This window comes from Nematolebias whitei, chromosome 7 (assembly GCF_014905685.2).
Source record: "Nematolebias whitei isolate Nwh7 chromosome 7, NemWhi1, whole genome shotgun sequence".
Taxonomy (NCBI): Eukaryota; Metazoa; Chordata; class Actinopteri; order Cyprinodontiformes; family Rivulidae; genus Nematolebias; species Nematolebias whitei.
Window position 1 is genome coordinate 1,029,379 of NC_056504.1, and position 14,244 is coordinate 1,043,622.

Below are 14,244 nucleotides of genomic sequence, written 5' to 3' on the forward strand. Positions count from 1 at the left end.
AGGTCCAGATAAGAGTTTGTTGAGGTCCAGAGAGAGAGAGAAAAAACACCGGACCTTCGTGCGTTGACTCCCCAGCTCGAGGGGTCACCTGGCCGGCAGGGTGCGCTCAGAGTGACCAATGGGGGGGAGCAGCCAATCGGTCCTGGGCCAAAATATTTTTTTTGGACGGTCCCGTCCGGCTCTCTGAGTCACTGAACACCGAATTCGGTTGGAAGGAGGACCAGCTTTAGTCCGGTTCGAAAAACGGGTCAGTTTGATGATAAAAGACTGCAGAGAAGCCGGAGGGAGCTGCTGTCCATCAGCTCGCCGGAAGTGAAAATGATCATAATGATCATGGATCATATCCCCAATTACAGTGTTTCTCTGCCATGCTTTCTGACCATACGAGCAGATAGAGATTTAGAGGAGTGGCCAAAAAGGAAGTGGGTTGGCAGTGCTTGTTAACAACAGATGGTGTAATCCTGGACATGTTACTGTGAAGTGTCGTCTCTGCAGTCCAGATATTGAACTGTTAGCACTAAGTTGTCGTCCATATTTGCACCACCTGGTGAGGTCTTCATTGGATCCATTGCAGTTTGCCTACCGGCCTGGCATTGGGGTGGATGATGCCATCATCTACCTCAGGCACCAAGCTCTGACCCACCTGGAGAAACCTGGAAGCACCGTGAGGATCATGTTCTTTGATTTCTCCAGTGCTTTCAACACCATCCAGCCAGGACTTTTGCGGGACAAGCTGGAGTTATCAGGAGTGGATCACCACATGTCCCAGTGGATACTGGATTACCTCACTGGCCGCCCACAGTATGTGAGGACACAGGGCTGTGTCTCTGACATGCTGGGCTGCAGTACGGAGGTCCCACAGGGAACTGTGCTGGCACCGTTCCTCTTCACCCTCTACACTGCAGACTTCACCATCAACTCCCCACACTGCCATCTGCAAAAGTTCTCTGATGACTCTGCCATAGTCGGCCTCATCACAGGTGAGGACAACTCAGAGTACAGACAGCGGACTCAAGACTTTGTGGACTGGTGCCAGCAGAACCACCTCCTGATCAACGCTGCTAAAACTAAGGAGCTGGTTGTGGATTTCCACAGGCACAGACCCACCTCACTGACCCCGGTGAACATCCAGGGAGAGGACATTGAGATTGTGGACTCTTATAAGTACCTGGGTGTTCACCTGAACAATAAACTGGACTGGTCTCACAACACTGATGCACTTTACAGGAAGGGTTAGAGCAGACTCTACCTGCTGAGGAGACCGAGGTCTTTTGGAGTGCAGGGGGTGCTCCTGAAGACCTTCTTTGACTCAGTAATGGCATCAGCCATCTTCTATGGTGTTGTGTGTTGGAGCAGCAGCTTATCATCAGCTGAGAAGCAGCAGCTAGATAAGCTCATCAAGAAGACCAGCTCTGTGCTTGGATGCCCCCTCGACCCAGTGCAGGTGGTGGGAGACAGAAGGACTCTAGCTAAAATAACATAATTGCTGGACAACGTCTCCCACCCCATGCATGAAGCTGTTGCTGAACTGGAGAGCTCGTTCAGTGACAGGTTCCTGCTCCTAAATGCACAAAGGAGCGTTACCGCAGGTCCTTCCTCCCAGCAGCTGTTAGACTCTACAACCATCACTGCTCCCAACAAACTCAATAAGGATTAAATACATGCTGACCTCTGCTTAAACACACACTCTGCCTGTAATACTGGACTGTAAATAGTCTGTCCTTATCAATGTTCCAATACATCCATCCATCCATTATCTTTAGCCGCTTATTCCATTTTTGGGTCACGGGGGTCGCTGGTGCCCATGTCCAGCAATCACTGTGCGATGGGCGGGGTACACCCTGGATGGGTCGCAAGTCCATCACAGGGCCACATAGAGACAAACGAGACAAACAACCATTCACTCTCTCATTCACACCTAGGGACAATTTAGTTACCTATCAGCCTAACATGCATGTTTTTGGTCTGTGGGAGGAAACCGGAGCATCCGGAGAAAACCCACGCATGCATGGAGAGAACATGCAAACTCCACCCAGAAAGGCCCCTGGACCCAAGTTTGAACCAAGGACCTGCTCGCTGAGAGGCAGCAGCTCTACCAGTTGCGCCACCGTGCTGCCGTTCCAATACATATTGAACATTATTATTGATATTGTTCATCGTATTTCTTTATATATTGTATTGTTTATTAATATTTAGGAACTTTTGTGTGAAATCTTTTTTATCCTTTTTTTATCTGCTGCTACTGTTACACTTGAATTTCCCATCCGTGGGACAATAAAGGCTGTTTCTATTCTATTCTATTCTATTCTATTCTATTCTATTCTATTCTATTCTATTCTATTCTATTCTATTCTATTCTATTTTATTCTATATTATTTGCCAAGAGCGTTCACCAGTGTTATTTTGGCAACTGTTTACATTCCATCCAATGCTGTTGCCGAGACTGTGTGTGATGTCATCAGCTCCGAGGTTGCTAAGCTACAGATACAAAACCCTAGTGCGTTTATTGCAATATCTGGTGATTTTAATCATGCCTCTCTCTCTCTTTGCTACACTTCTGACATCCCAACAGTTTGTCAGCAGCTCTACCAAAATGCTGGACTTGTTTTATGCAAATGTCAAGGATTCATACGTCACTAAAGCAAGACCCCCTCTTGGCAAATCAGATCACAATCTTTTGTTTCTCGGCTCAAAATATAAACCCCTTGTTCAGAGACAACCTGTAATAAAGAGAACAGTGACAAAATGGTCAATGGAAGCTGAAAAAGCCCTGCGGGGTTGTTTTGAGGCTACAGATTTAGATGCACAGTGCCAGACACATGGAGAGGACATCAATGCCATGGCTGAGTGTGTGACCAACTATATAAACTTCTGTGTAAACAACAACTTCCCCACCAGAACAGTGAGATGCTTGCCCAATAACAAACTCTGGATCACCACTGACCTGAAGGAACTGCTAAACCAGAAACAAAGAGCCTTCAGGGAGGGAGACAGGGAATTATTGAGGAGAACACAGAAGCAAATAAAAGTCAAGATAAGAAACAGCAAGGAGGTGTACAAGAAGAAGCTGGAGAGACAGCTCCAGCAGAACAATATCAGAGAGGTGTGGTCAGGGATGAAAAAGATCACAGGCTTCAAGCAGAAGGAGGATCAGAAGGATGGAAGCCTGGACAGAGCCAATGAACTGAACATGTTCTTCAACAGGTTCAGTTCAGGAACAAGCTCATCATCCTCCTCTCTTGCCCACAGCCAAACATGCATACCACCCTCCATTGACTCAAGGCTGTCTTGTCACATCTCAAATATTTTATCTACCACCTCAGTCATGGACCCTTCTTCTGCATATTGGTCTTCAACCAACTCAGAAGATGATGATACCTCCTTTGCCTCCCCCCTCTGCGTCTCTAGAAGTCAGGTGAGGAAGCAGCTGGAGAGACTTAACCAGAATAAGGCTGCAGGTCCAGATGGTGTCAGTCCCAGGGTCCTGAAGGTCTGTGCAGAGCAGCTCTGTGGGGTTCTGCAGCATCTCTTCAACCTTAGCCTGACCCAGGAGAAAGTTCCAGTGTTGTGGAAAACCTCTTGCCTTGTTCCAGTGCCAAAGAAAACTCACCCATCAGTCTTCAATGACTATAGATGTGTTGCCCTGACATCCCACATCATGAAGGTCCTAGAGAGACTTCTGCTGACTCACCTGACTAAACAAACAAGCACATATCAGGACCCACTGCAGTTTGCTTATCGACTTGGACTTGGAGTTGAAGATGCCATCAAACACCTGCTTCAGCAAACTCACTGTCATCTAGAAAAGGCAGACAGCACTGTGAGAGTCATGTTCTTTGATTTCTCCTGTTCATTTAACACAATCCAGCCTGATCTGCTTTGTCAGAAACTCCAGAAGACTCAGGTGGAGGCCTCAACAATCACCTGGATCAAAGATTACCTGACAAACAGACCACAGTTTGTGAGACTGAAGGGTTGTGTGTCTAACCAGGTGGTCAGTAGCTCAGGAGCACCACAGGGGACTGTACTCTCACCATTCCATTTCACTCTGTACACCTCAGATTTCCAGTACAAAACAGACTTCTTGTCATCTGCAGAAATATTCAGATGACTCTGCAGTGGTCGGGTGTATCAGAGATGGACAAGAAGCTGAGTACAGGGAACTGGTGGACCACTTTGTGGCATGGTGTGGAAACAGTCATCTCATCTTGAATGTGAACAAAACAAAGGAGATGATTGTAGATTTCAGGAGAAACAGGAACAGGTCCAACTCTATTTCCATCATGGGAGAAGAAGTGGAGGTGGTGGAGAAGTATAAATACCTTGGGGTTCACCTGGACAACAGACTGGACTGGAAATGCAACAGTGAAGCCGTCTACAAGAAGGGACAGAGCAGACTGTACTTCTTGAGGAAGCTGAAGTCCTTCAATGTTTGCAGCAAGATGCTGCATATCTTCTATCTCCTCCCCTTAGGGTCTATCCTGAGGAAACATGGTCTTTCTTTTCATTGTTATGCTGATGACTCTCAGATTTATCTGCAGTTAACACCTAACAGTTCCTCCTCCATTCACCCTTAGTTAAAATGTCTTGATGACATCAAGACTTGGATGGCTGCAAACTTCTTGAGTTTTAGACCCTATTTACATGGACACGATGGGGGGAAATGTGGGTTTTTTCGTATGTTAATTAGAAGAAAAGATCCGCGTTGACACGGACGGATTTTGGGTTTACATGCATCCGAAGGTATCCCCCCCGCCCTCCCGAATTTGTTGTAGTTACCATGCCGGGTCATTAGATGGTGCTGTGAATTTTGTACCTTCACCTAATGCGCATGCGGCACGTACCTTTCCTGTGAACTAAAAAGCTCAGCTAACAACAACGTAACAACTAGTAAAAGCTGGATTTTGGCTGGATTGTGGATAAGAGTCGACAGATTTGACGCCAAGCGGGACCGCTTCATCTAACGGCTCCACACCGGTCGCTGAGTGGACTAGAACCGAGTTGACGATGTCGGACTTTACTCCGTGGTAATCAGTAGCTGTTTTACAGCTGGTAAATCAACGTTCTTCATAATGTTTGCTTGTGTTTACTTCAGTTAGAAAACAACCAACAGAGTTTAAAATTTTTTCTGAAAGAAGAAGGAGCTGTCTCCCACCAGGCGGACTGGTTCTGAACGAGGCTCGGCCCAGATGCAGTGCTGGAGGACGTTGAAAAGAGAGAGAGCTGTTGGATGAACTATTAATTTAAAAGTCCCCTCAGTTGTTTTATTCAATCCATTCAATGTTTTAAGCTGCAATAATCAGAGGAGTGACAGCCTCAACGAGTCAGATGAACAACGTGGGACTTCCATACCGGATGAAAACAAGAGTCCAGTTCATTAACGTAGTATAGTTGACTTGTTTTTAATAGTATTTTCAGTTTAATTATCAGTGTTTGTGTGACATACAGTTTGTGGTATTGAATAAATAAATAAAAATTAAACCTGATGTCTTCATTTTCAACTTTAGTGTTCATGCTATATGTTTAGCATCATTTTAAATTTGAATTACATAATGTCCAGATAGCTTCATTTAGCTCAGAACTTAATTATATCTCTCACACTAACATAAATACTATTGTAGTGAACTAAGCCTCAGGTTAAATCTGGCCCTGAGGGCCCTCCTGGGACAAGAACTGTTACTTCATTGATTTGAGTCCAGAAACACAAAATTAAGTTCATCCAGAGACTTTCTAAGTGTGTCCTGCACTGATCAATTGAAAGAACACTCTCTTTTTATTATCATTACTATTTTACAATATCTTGATAATCAAAAGTGTGTTTAGTTCAAACCATTTTAAATGTTGAAGTGAACTACTCATTTTAAATCAACTGTGAAACAGTATAAATGATTTTTAATCCTCATTCAAAGTAGAAATCAAGTTAATGTTTGTTACAAGAGTAATTATGCATTTTTTGATCTTCTGTCTGAAATGAGTAAGTCGTGATGTGGATCAGAAGTCAAGTTTCGGTCAAAAACATGTTTATCGGAACGAAATGTCATGTTTAACTTTTTCAGACAGATAGAAGGAAAACGGCTCCTAAAAGTCTCTGTTCTTCAAAACATCTTTCTGTCTGTTCTTAAAACAATCTACTCTGTCTCCTTGACTTTTAATGACCCTCTTACGTCACTAAGACCACACCCCTGTTGGTTCTTTCAACCAATCAGGAAGTTTTCAGAGGAACTGGAAGTGACCTCTTTAAAAGGGTCAACACTTCCTAGTTCCAAGCAGAACAACGGGAACTAAGCTGAACAACGTTCCAGAGAGAACCAGAGTTCCAGAGAAGTTTCTAATGGAATGACCAGAGTCCGTCGATGCCACGACGTCTCGGTGTGGCTCTACTTGACGAACGCTCTGAACAATGAAGAAGTCTGTTCTGTGATGATTTCACGACTCCTTAGGTCTTTGCTATCCTTACGGAGACGCTGAAAGGTGGCTTGAAGTGGAACTTTACGCCAGAACTGAAATATCCTCAGAAAGGTAAAAAGTCGATCTTCAACTGCGAAGTGTACCGTGGGTTAAGCTGGGTCCAAAGGAGCGTGTTGTTTCTGGTTATAACAGACACATTCCCTCACCTATCTCTCTCCATTTAAACTTAATTTTCCCATCTTTAAAACTCTTCTATCTGCCAGTAATTAATCCAGATATTTTCAGAAATGTCTGTGGTAAAGCTGCAAGTGCTACCATGGCCGTATGGTTCTCATTGTAAAGCATTAATTAAGCTGTGTTATTGCGTTCAATCAAAATAATCACGTGTACAATGTTTGATGTTAAATTTTGATTCTGTTAATAAATGACCACATTAATTTTGATGGGTCAAAGAAACTTAACGTCTCACGTCACTGATTAAACCATCTCCCGCACAGTATCTCTGTCACATATCTGTCAAGTAGCTCGAAAAAGAGAGAACCCGTTTAAATTAAGTATAATATCAGGTACTTGAACTAGTCCAGATATTATAACGTGTAGTGGAGCTCCGAAGCTAAACGAAGCTAACCGACCTATCTCACAACAGTGGGATGAAATATGCTAATTTTTTGGGACAGGCATTTTGGGTTTTCATGAGCTGTATGCCATAATCATCAGTATTAAAACAATTAAAGACCTGGAATATTTCAGTTGGTGTGCAATGAATCTGAAATATATGAAAGTTTAATTTTTATCATTACATTATGGAAAATAATGACCTTTATCAAAATATGCTATTTTTTTTAGAAGGACCTGTACATGGAAAAAATGGGTAAAATTAGAAATGTCGCCCCTTTGGAAAAATAAAAAAGGATCAGTGACCCGGAGTAATATTTGCCTCCACTGACATTCCCAGCAAACCTGGTGTGTGTCAGTGTTTACACTGCAAATAATTTAAAGAATTATAAGTTACTGGAAGCGCTGGTCCAATCTATGAAGGGCTGGGTGGATGATTTGAACATTTTTAAATCCCCGGATTGAGAATATGTTGTGGTTTGAACAAAGTTCTTGGCTCCTTAATTTTACATAAATGATTAATGTACATTATTTTAGAATCAATCAACCTTCTCTATGTGATCTTAAGATCAACATCATCAGGCCAAGATTCTGCGGTCTACACTCATCTCCAGGCCAGCGGTCACTCTTTCAAGGATGAAGATGTTCACATCCTGGACAGAGAGGAACGATGGTTTGAGAGAGGAGTAAAGGAGGCCATCTTTGTGAAAAGAAATCGTCCATCGTTAAACAGGGGTGGAGGCCCCGGGTTCAACTGTCCCCCTCTTACAATGCTGTGATTGCTAGTATCACTCAGCCCTCTGTGAACAGTAAACAGCCATCAGTGTGTTAATGATCCATCGTTAGGCTGATGGTCCTTCTTGAGCATGTGATCAGCTGGTTTTGGTTGTCAGCATCAAACTGGTTGATCCACTCTGAGAAGGTGCTATTTAAGAGACTGAGCTGAAAACAGCACCTCAGACTGAGGAAGTCTCTTGGATGAGAGACGAAACGTTTCTATATTTTTTTGCTTTGTTTTGTTTTTTTGTTTTTTTTTGAATGTCCAGAGGACCAGATTGAACTTTTTTGGATACAACATGCGATGTGAATAACAATAAAGACCCTTGACCTTGACTCCCACACTGTCTTTAATATCAAAGCCTCTGTCAGCTAACACAACGTCTCCAGGTAATAATCTGGAGAGAAGGCCACAGCTTTCTGTTATGAGCTTGTCTGATGCACATCCAATTTTAACCTACTTAGATTAAAAAAAAGTCAGCAAGAAAGCTTATTTTCGACAGTTAATATGGAGGACTGTAAAAATGGTGGATCCGGCCCCATCCTATCCCATCAGCCGCTGCGCCGCGGACAAGTGACGTCACGCTATAAAGCTCTCTTGGGAGCTGTCGCTCGGTGACTCTGTGCTGTTAGCTTGGGGATGTCTGGGCCTCTTGGGTGTGCACCCTCCCTTGCATGGCGTACTCTTGTTGTGGGTGTTGCTGTGGGTGGACTGGTCGGTTCATTTGTGGGGGTGGGGGTGCGCTCTTGGTCACTGTGGTACATTGTCTGTGGCTGTTCGGGCACTCCTGGCTGGTTATCGTTGTTGGGATTTGGTGGCTTCTTTTGTCGGGGGGCTGGGTGTTGGACTGAGGATTGGGTTGGGGGGTCTGGATGATTTTGGGGGGGTTGGGTCCCTGGACCCGGTCCTGGTCGGTCCTCAGGGGCTATGTGCCGGTCCGTGGCCTTGGTCCCTGGTGGTGCGGCTGCCACCTGCTCCTGGGTGGATGTATTGGAGTCTCCCTCACTTGGTAGATCTCGAGAAATGGGGGTGCTTGTTGGAGTCAGTGGGGGAGCTGGCCTCCTGGGAGGGCATTGCCAGCTCAGTTCTTCCTCCCCATCCTGACACCTTCCTTTGCCCGCTCCATCACACCACCATTCAAACAGGTCCTTGGGGTTCAGGTGCACTACTGAACTGCGGGGAGGATCCTCCATCTCCATGGTCCCGTGGAGACCTGTGCCCCAATTTTATTATACAACTTAGACACTCACTTATAACATTCTCACGACATACTCATATATAGGGTCTGGGGTGGGCACGCGGTGGCATACAAGTGATGGGATGTGTAATCATTTTCAACTCCAGGACCTGTGCCTACTTTCAAATGCAGCATGTAGACATTTAGGGCTTTGGGCAAGGTTTGCGGGGGGGGGGGGGGGGGGGGGGGGGTGGGGGTTGAATGGGCACTGTCTGCTCTCTGGTGAGGGGGGTCTGGGCCAGTCGCCGCCTCATCCCCCATTTTATATGTACTATATAACAACATGCATCAACACCTTATTTGAGTGGGAGGAGGGAGGAATGGGGTCTTCTTGTTATTTATGTATTTTTATATATATATACATTTTCCCTCACACCCCTGTTCTCTGTTTGACATTTGGGGTCGGGGGCAGGGAAGGTGTAGGCTGCCTGGTTGGGGTCTGGGCTGTGGGTGGGCTTTGGGCCTGGGGGTGCTCCGGTTCTTCCTGGGTTGTTCAGATTTTTTGACCAAGGTTCCTAGTTGCAATGGTTGGCTGGCCCTTTGGCCGGGGTGGCTGCCGGGTTACGGCAGGGGGTCAGCTGTGGTTGTGTGTGTGTGGTCGTTGGTGGTGTATGGCAGCAATTGGGGGTGTGGCTTTGCTTTGACGGGGCACTGGCTGGTCGGCCTGGTGTGACATTTGCGGTGGGGTGTGCTGTATGTATGGGGGGTACAATGGCGGTTTGCCAGGGCGTCTCTGGGCCTGTGGTGTGAGGTTGGTGGGGTGCCTGGTCCTTGGTGCACTGGGCTGGCCTTCCTCAGCTGCTTCTCCCTGCTACTTTGGCCCCCGGCCTGGGGCCAGCTTTCGGTCACTGTCGGGTGGGTGGGGCGCCTGGACAGCCGCTTTGTCAGGCTGTCTGTGTGTGCCTGTTTATGTGTCAGGTTGGGTTTTGGGTGGTCCCCTCTCTTAGATCATTTTGGGCTCCCCATTTAATGTGAGGTCTACTTCCCCCTGTCGCACTTCCCTCCGGTGGCAGGCCCCCCTGCCACCAGCGCGTTGGTGGATCTTGGCATCTGGGGCTGGGTGCTTGGGTGTATGCTGGCCCGCCCTGGTGGCTGCTTGCCGGGGCCTGGGTGCCCTAGCTCTGTCGGGCCTCTGTTGGGGGGTGGTATGACCTCGGGGCTCGTCACTGCAGTCTCCTGGGGCTTTTGAATTGTGGCTGCTGGGGGTCGCCCAGGGCTCTCCTCTGCTTCTCTCTGGGGGTGGGGTGGGGGGTGGGGTGGGGCTGCAGTTGTCCCTATTCGGGGACTCCTGGGGCTCTGGGCTTGGGGGCCTCTGTGTGTCTGTGGCTCCGGTCTTCCCTGTGTCGCCATCATGTCCTGTGGTGATGGTTCTGTGGGTCCCCACACCCACTATTGAACATTCTTATGGAGAAACCTTATAGTGACAAGCATGCTTACACAGGTGTTTAGATCCAGGTGTTTATCAGATACACACTCAGTTGAGTTGTGGTGGCCAACTAAATACATCTTGTATTACCATGTATCGTATACAATGCTTTCTAATGATGTTATAAGTATCATTATATATGTTGTTTGTTGTTGTGGTTTCTCGGTTTTGTCTTTTTTATTTCTGCAATTCTAGAGGCAGACTTCAGTGATGTTCAGCAGCTTGTCTGAAGACCTGCCAGTCTGTGCATGCAAAACAGTCTTTCAGTATGGAGTCACTATTCTGCATCCAAGATTTAACATTATTTTCTATTGGTCTGGAACATCTCAGCGGGGTGGAGGTAAGCAGGAGCCAGGAAGATGGAGATATGATCAGAGAGTCCTAGGTGGGGGCGGGATGCGACTTTGTATTCATCTCGTACATTCGTGTAAACACGGTCCATCGAGTTCTTCCACATGTTGGTATGGCCTCATGCTGGTAAAGTCTTGGCAGGCAGTCCTTTAGATTTACATGATTAAAGTCACCAGCCACCATGTGAAAAACCTCAGGGTGCTTGCTCTGCAGTAAGTTAAAATTATCATGAAGCTCCTGCAGAGCGTCTGTAGCATTTGCATCCGGGGCTATGTAAACAGCTGTTATGAACACCGCCGTGTACTCGCAGGGTAGATAATGTGGTCGACATTTCACTGTTAGCTGCTCCAAAGCCTTGGAGCAAGAGCACTTCATCAGCATACAGTTTGTGCACCAACTTTTACACACATAAATACATACTCCGCTTCCCCCCCTCCCCCCACACACAATTTTCTTGTTAGCTCGCTGTAGCGGTCCATTCAGGATAAGAGTCTGTCATCCGATGCGGAGTCTGGCATGTCGCTGTTAAGCCATGATTCTGTGAGACAAAGCACTGCACATTTCCTCATCTCCTCTGAGGCACCCACCCTCAGATGAAGCAAATCCATCTTGTTGTCCAAAGAGCGGTCATTCTACAGAAAGAGAGAGGGTATAGGTAGTTTGTCAGCCTTACTGTTAGCTTTTAGCCTTTACAACAACCCTTTCCCAGCAACCTCGCTTCTTAAGCCGGGAGCTGCGCGCCTCCTCTTTCCATTAGAGTGCCTCTGCTGAAGCTTCCAGGTAGATGACTAGGATCTGCGTTCTGCCAAGCATAGATTTGAGATTGTTGCTGATCGCTACTGTATTTCGTGGCAAATCCGCTCTTATTCTTATCAGTTTGGTTTGGCTATAATTCACGTGCATAAAGTGTGCGGAGTCAGGCTTAGAGTCAATTTCAAAACTCCTAAAAACTGCGATTGCATCAGGAGCCTGTGAAGCTGTTGCTCCCAAGAATGTGACCATCTTGGCATCAAGAAGTTGAAGTCATCCCAACTGCTACAGCAGGTTCACTGTGGACCAGGGCTGAAACAGTATCTCTGGGCTGTGTGGGCAGGGGCATCGCTGTCTTACAGTTTTTTGATTCAGAGGCCATTTTACAGCTCTGTTGGCACAATCTTGCAACGACACAAATTTCAGAAAAAAAGTCCACCGCAGAGGCAGTGGGGATATAAATATAAAATAAAAGACAGTTTTTCAGACGGGTCTGACGGGAGTCCAGCAAAATGCTGCTAACCCTATGCTGCCATCTTCTGAACTTTGTGTTATATTTATTTTCCAAGTTGCTAAAATGTTAAGTTGTTAAGATGTTAAGATGTCACATTGTTAAGATGACAATTAGTGTTCCTTTTTTGTACATATCTGCTTGTGTTTCAGGTGGTAATAATGGAGGTTCAGGGTCTGAAGTCTTTGGCTCCCAATAGAATTGTTTACTGTACGATGGAGGTTGAGGGAGGCCATAAACTGCAGACGGACCAAGCTGAAGCCTCCAAACCAATGTGAGTGTTTAACACAAGAATGTTTTCACCAGCATACAGTGACTTCCATCCTGAAATATACTAATACTATTTTATTAGCATTAAACATTTAGATTCTCTTTAAAAAGTAAGCATACATAGGCAAGACTTTGTTTATAGAAAGATCTCATGTTTGAAATGTCCTGTGATCAAAACAAATTGTTTTGCAATCTTTGCATGGCATCCACTGCACAGATTTAAAAATGTGGCTGAGAGCAGTGAAGGCACAGAGAGAGAAATCATGACATTCTATGCTCTTTTTTAGTGTTTGGAGTTTAGAAACATTGTTTAGAATTTTGCAAGATTGTGGGAAGGGCTTTAAAAACACCTCAATAGGAGGAACTGCTAAAACCAGGCCCAGGAGTTGCTACAACCAGGCTCAGGGGCTGTTACCACTAGGCCCAGGAGCAGCTGTGGCGGCCAGGCTCAGGAACTGCTGTCTCCAGGCCTAGGAGCTGCTACAACCTGGCCCAGAACAGCTTTTTCTTCAACATACAGCGCCTTGCGAAAATATTCGTCCCCCTTGAACTTTTCAACCTTTTGCCACATTTCAGGCTTCAAACATAAAGATATAAAATTAAAACTTTTTGTGAAGAATCAACAACAAGTGGGACACAATCGTGAAGTGGAATGAAATTTATTGGATGTGTCAAACTTTTTTAACAAATAAAAAACTGAAAAGTGGGGCGTGCAATATTATTGGGCCTCTTTACTTTCAGTGCAGCAAACTCAGTCCAGAAGTTCCGTGAGGATCTATGAATGATCCAACGGTGTCCCAAATGATTGATTTTGATAAATAGAATCCACCTGTGTGTAATCAAGTCTCTGTATAAATGCACCTGCTCTGTGATAGTCTCAGGGTTCTGTTCAATGCACAGAGAGCATCATGAAGACCAAGGAACACACCAGGCAGGTCCGAGATACTGTTGTGGAGAAGTTTAAAGCCGGATTTGGATACAAAAAGATTTCCCAAGCTTTAAACTTCACCAGACTCACGTGGAGGTGGCATAAGGGGATTATGTGTAGGAGGTACAGCAAAATCCTTCTGAGGTGGTGATGGTTGACCTGGACTATGACCCAGTTCGTCTTTGAGTTCCAGACATCTTTGCCCCTCGTCAGAGATTTTATTTGTGGCTGCGGCAAGTTTTGCCTCACAGGCTGTTAAGCGTTCATGTGATGTATGACACTCACTTTGTAAACGCACACCTTGTTGGACTAACGCCGCTTTTTCCAATATGCACTCGTCCAGAGCTTTTGATGTTAGCTGCAACCGTTGTTTCAGAACATCATTGTCTGAACACAGGGCTTGGTACTTAATCCCTCCTTCACGTAGCTTTTCCTCATATGAGTTTGCTTGTAACAACAGCTGAGCTTGTGAGAGCTCTTTTTCACGTTTCACTTTATCCTCCCAGTTCTCCTTATCAAATTGAAACTGTGCCATGAGTTTTAGATACACCTCACGTGTTGTTTCGCGGTCCTCTGTCTCGCGTTTCAACCTTATATCAAGGGCTTCTGCCCTGTTGGCCTCAATGTAAAATTGAGCTTTCAGCAAGAGTGCTAGTTTAGCTAGTTGTTCATAGCCTGACTTTTTTATGGCTGCAGAAGTTACACTGTCTGCAACTTCCTTCAGCTCGTCCAATAACTCTGTTGAGGTCATGCTGTCCACCTGTTCACCATATGGATATAAGGAATCTGTTAGCATCTTCAGGGCTGTCTCCAGCCAGTCCTTTTTTATCACATGGAGCAACATTAGCTTCTGTTAAATCTGCCATGGTGTATTTACTGTTCAGCAAATCCTATCTGGTTAAACTGTCGCAATCTTAGAGTTTTTCAACAGGTAAATGTTTGTATTTAAGTGAGCAGTGAGTTTCACACA

At 45.6% G+C, this 14,244-nt stretch overlaps 1 protein-coding gene across 1 annotated transcript in view; it reads left to right on the forward strand.

Moving 5' to 3' along the window:
* LOC119412087 (calcium-dependent secretion activator 1-like) overlaps nucleotides 1-14,244 on the forward strand; it is a 780,001-nt gene that overhangs the window by 76,249 nt on the left and 689,508 nt on the right. The window contains 1 exon segment of the mRNA XM_037679064.1: nucleotides 12,229-12,350. Within this exon segment, the coding sequence (XP_037534992.1) occupies nucleotides 12,229-12,350 (122 nt within the window).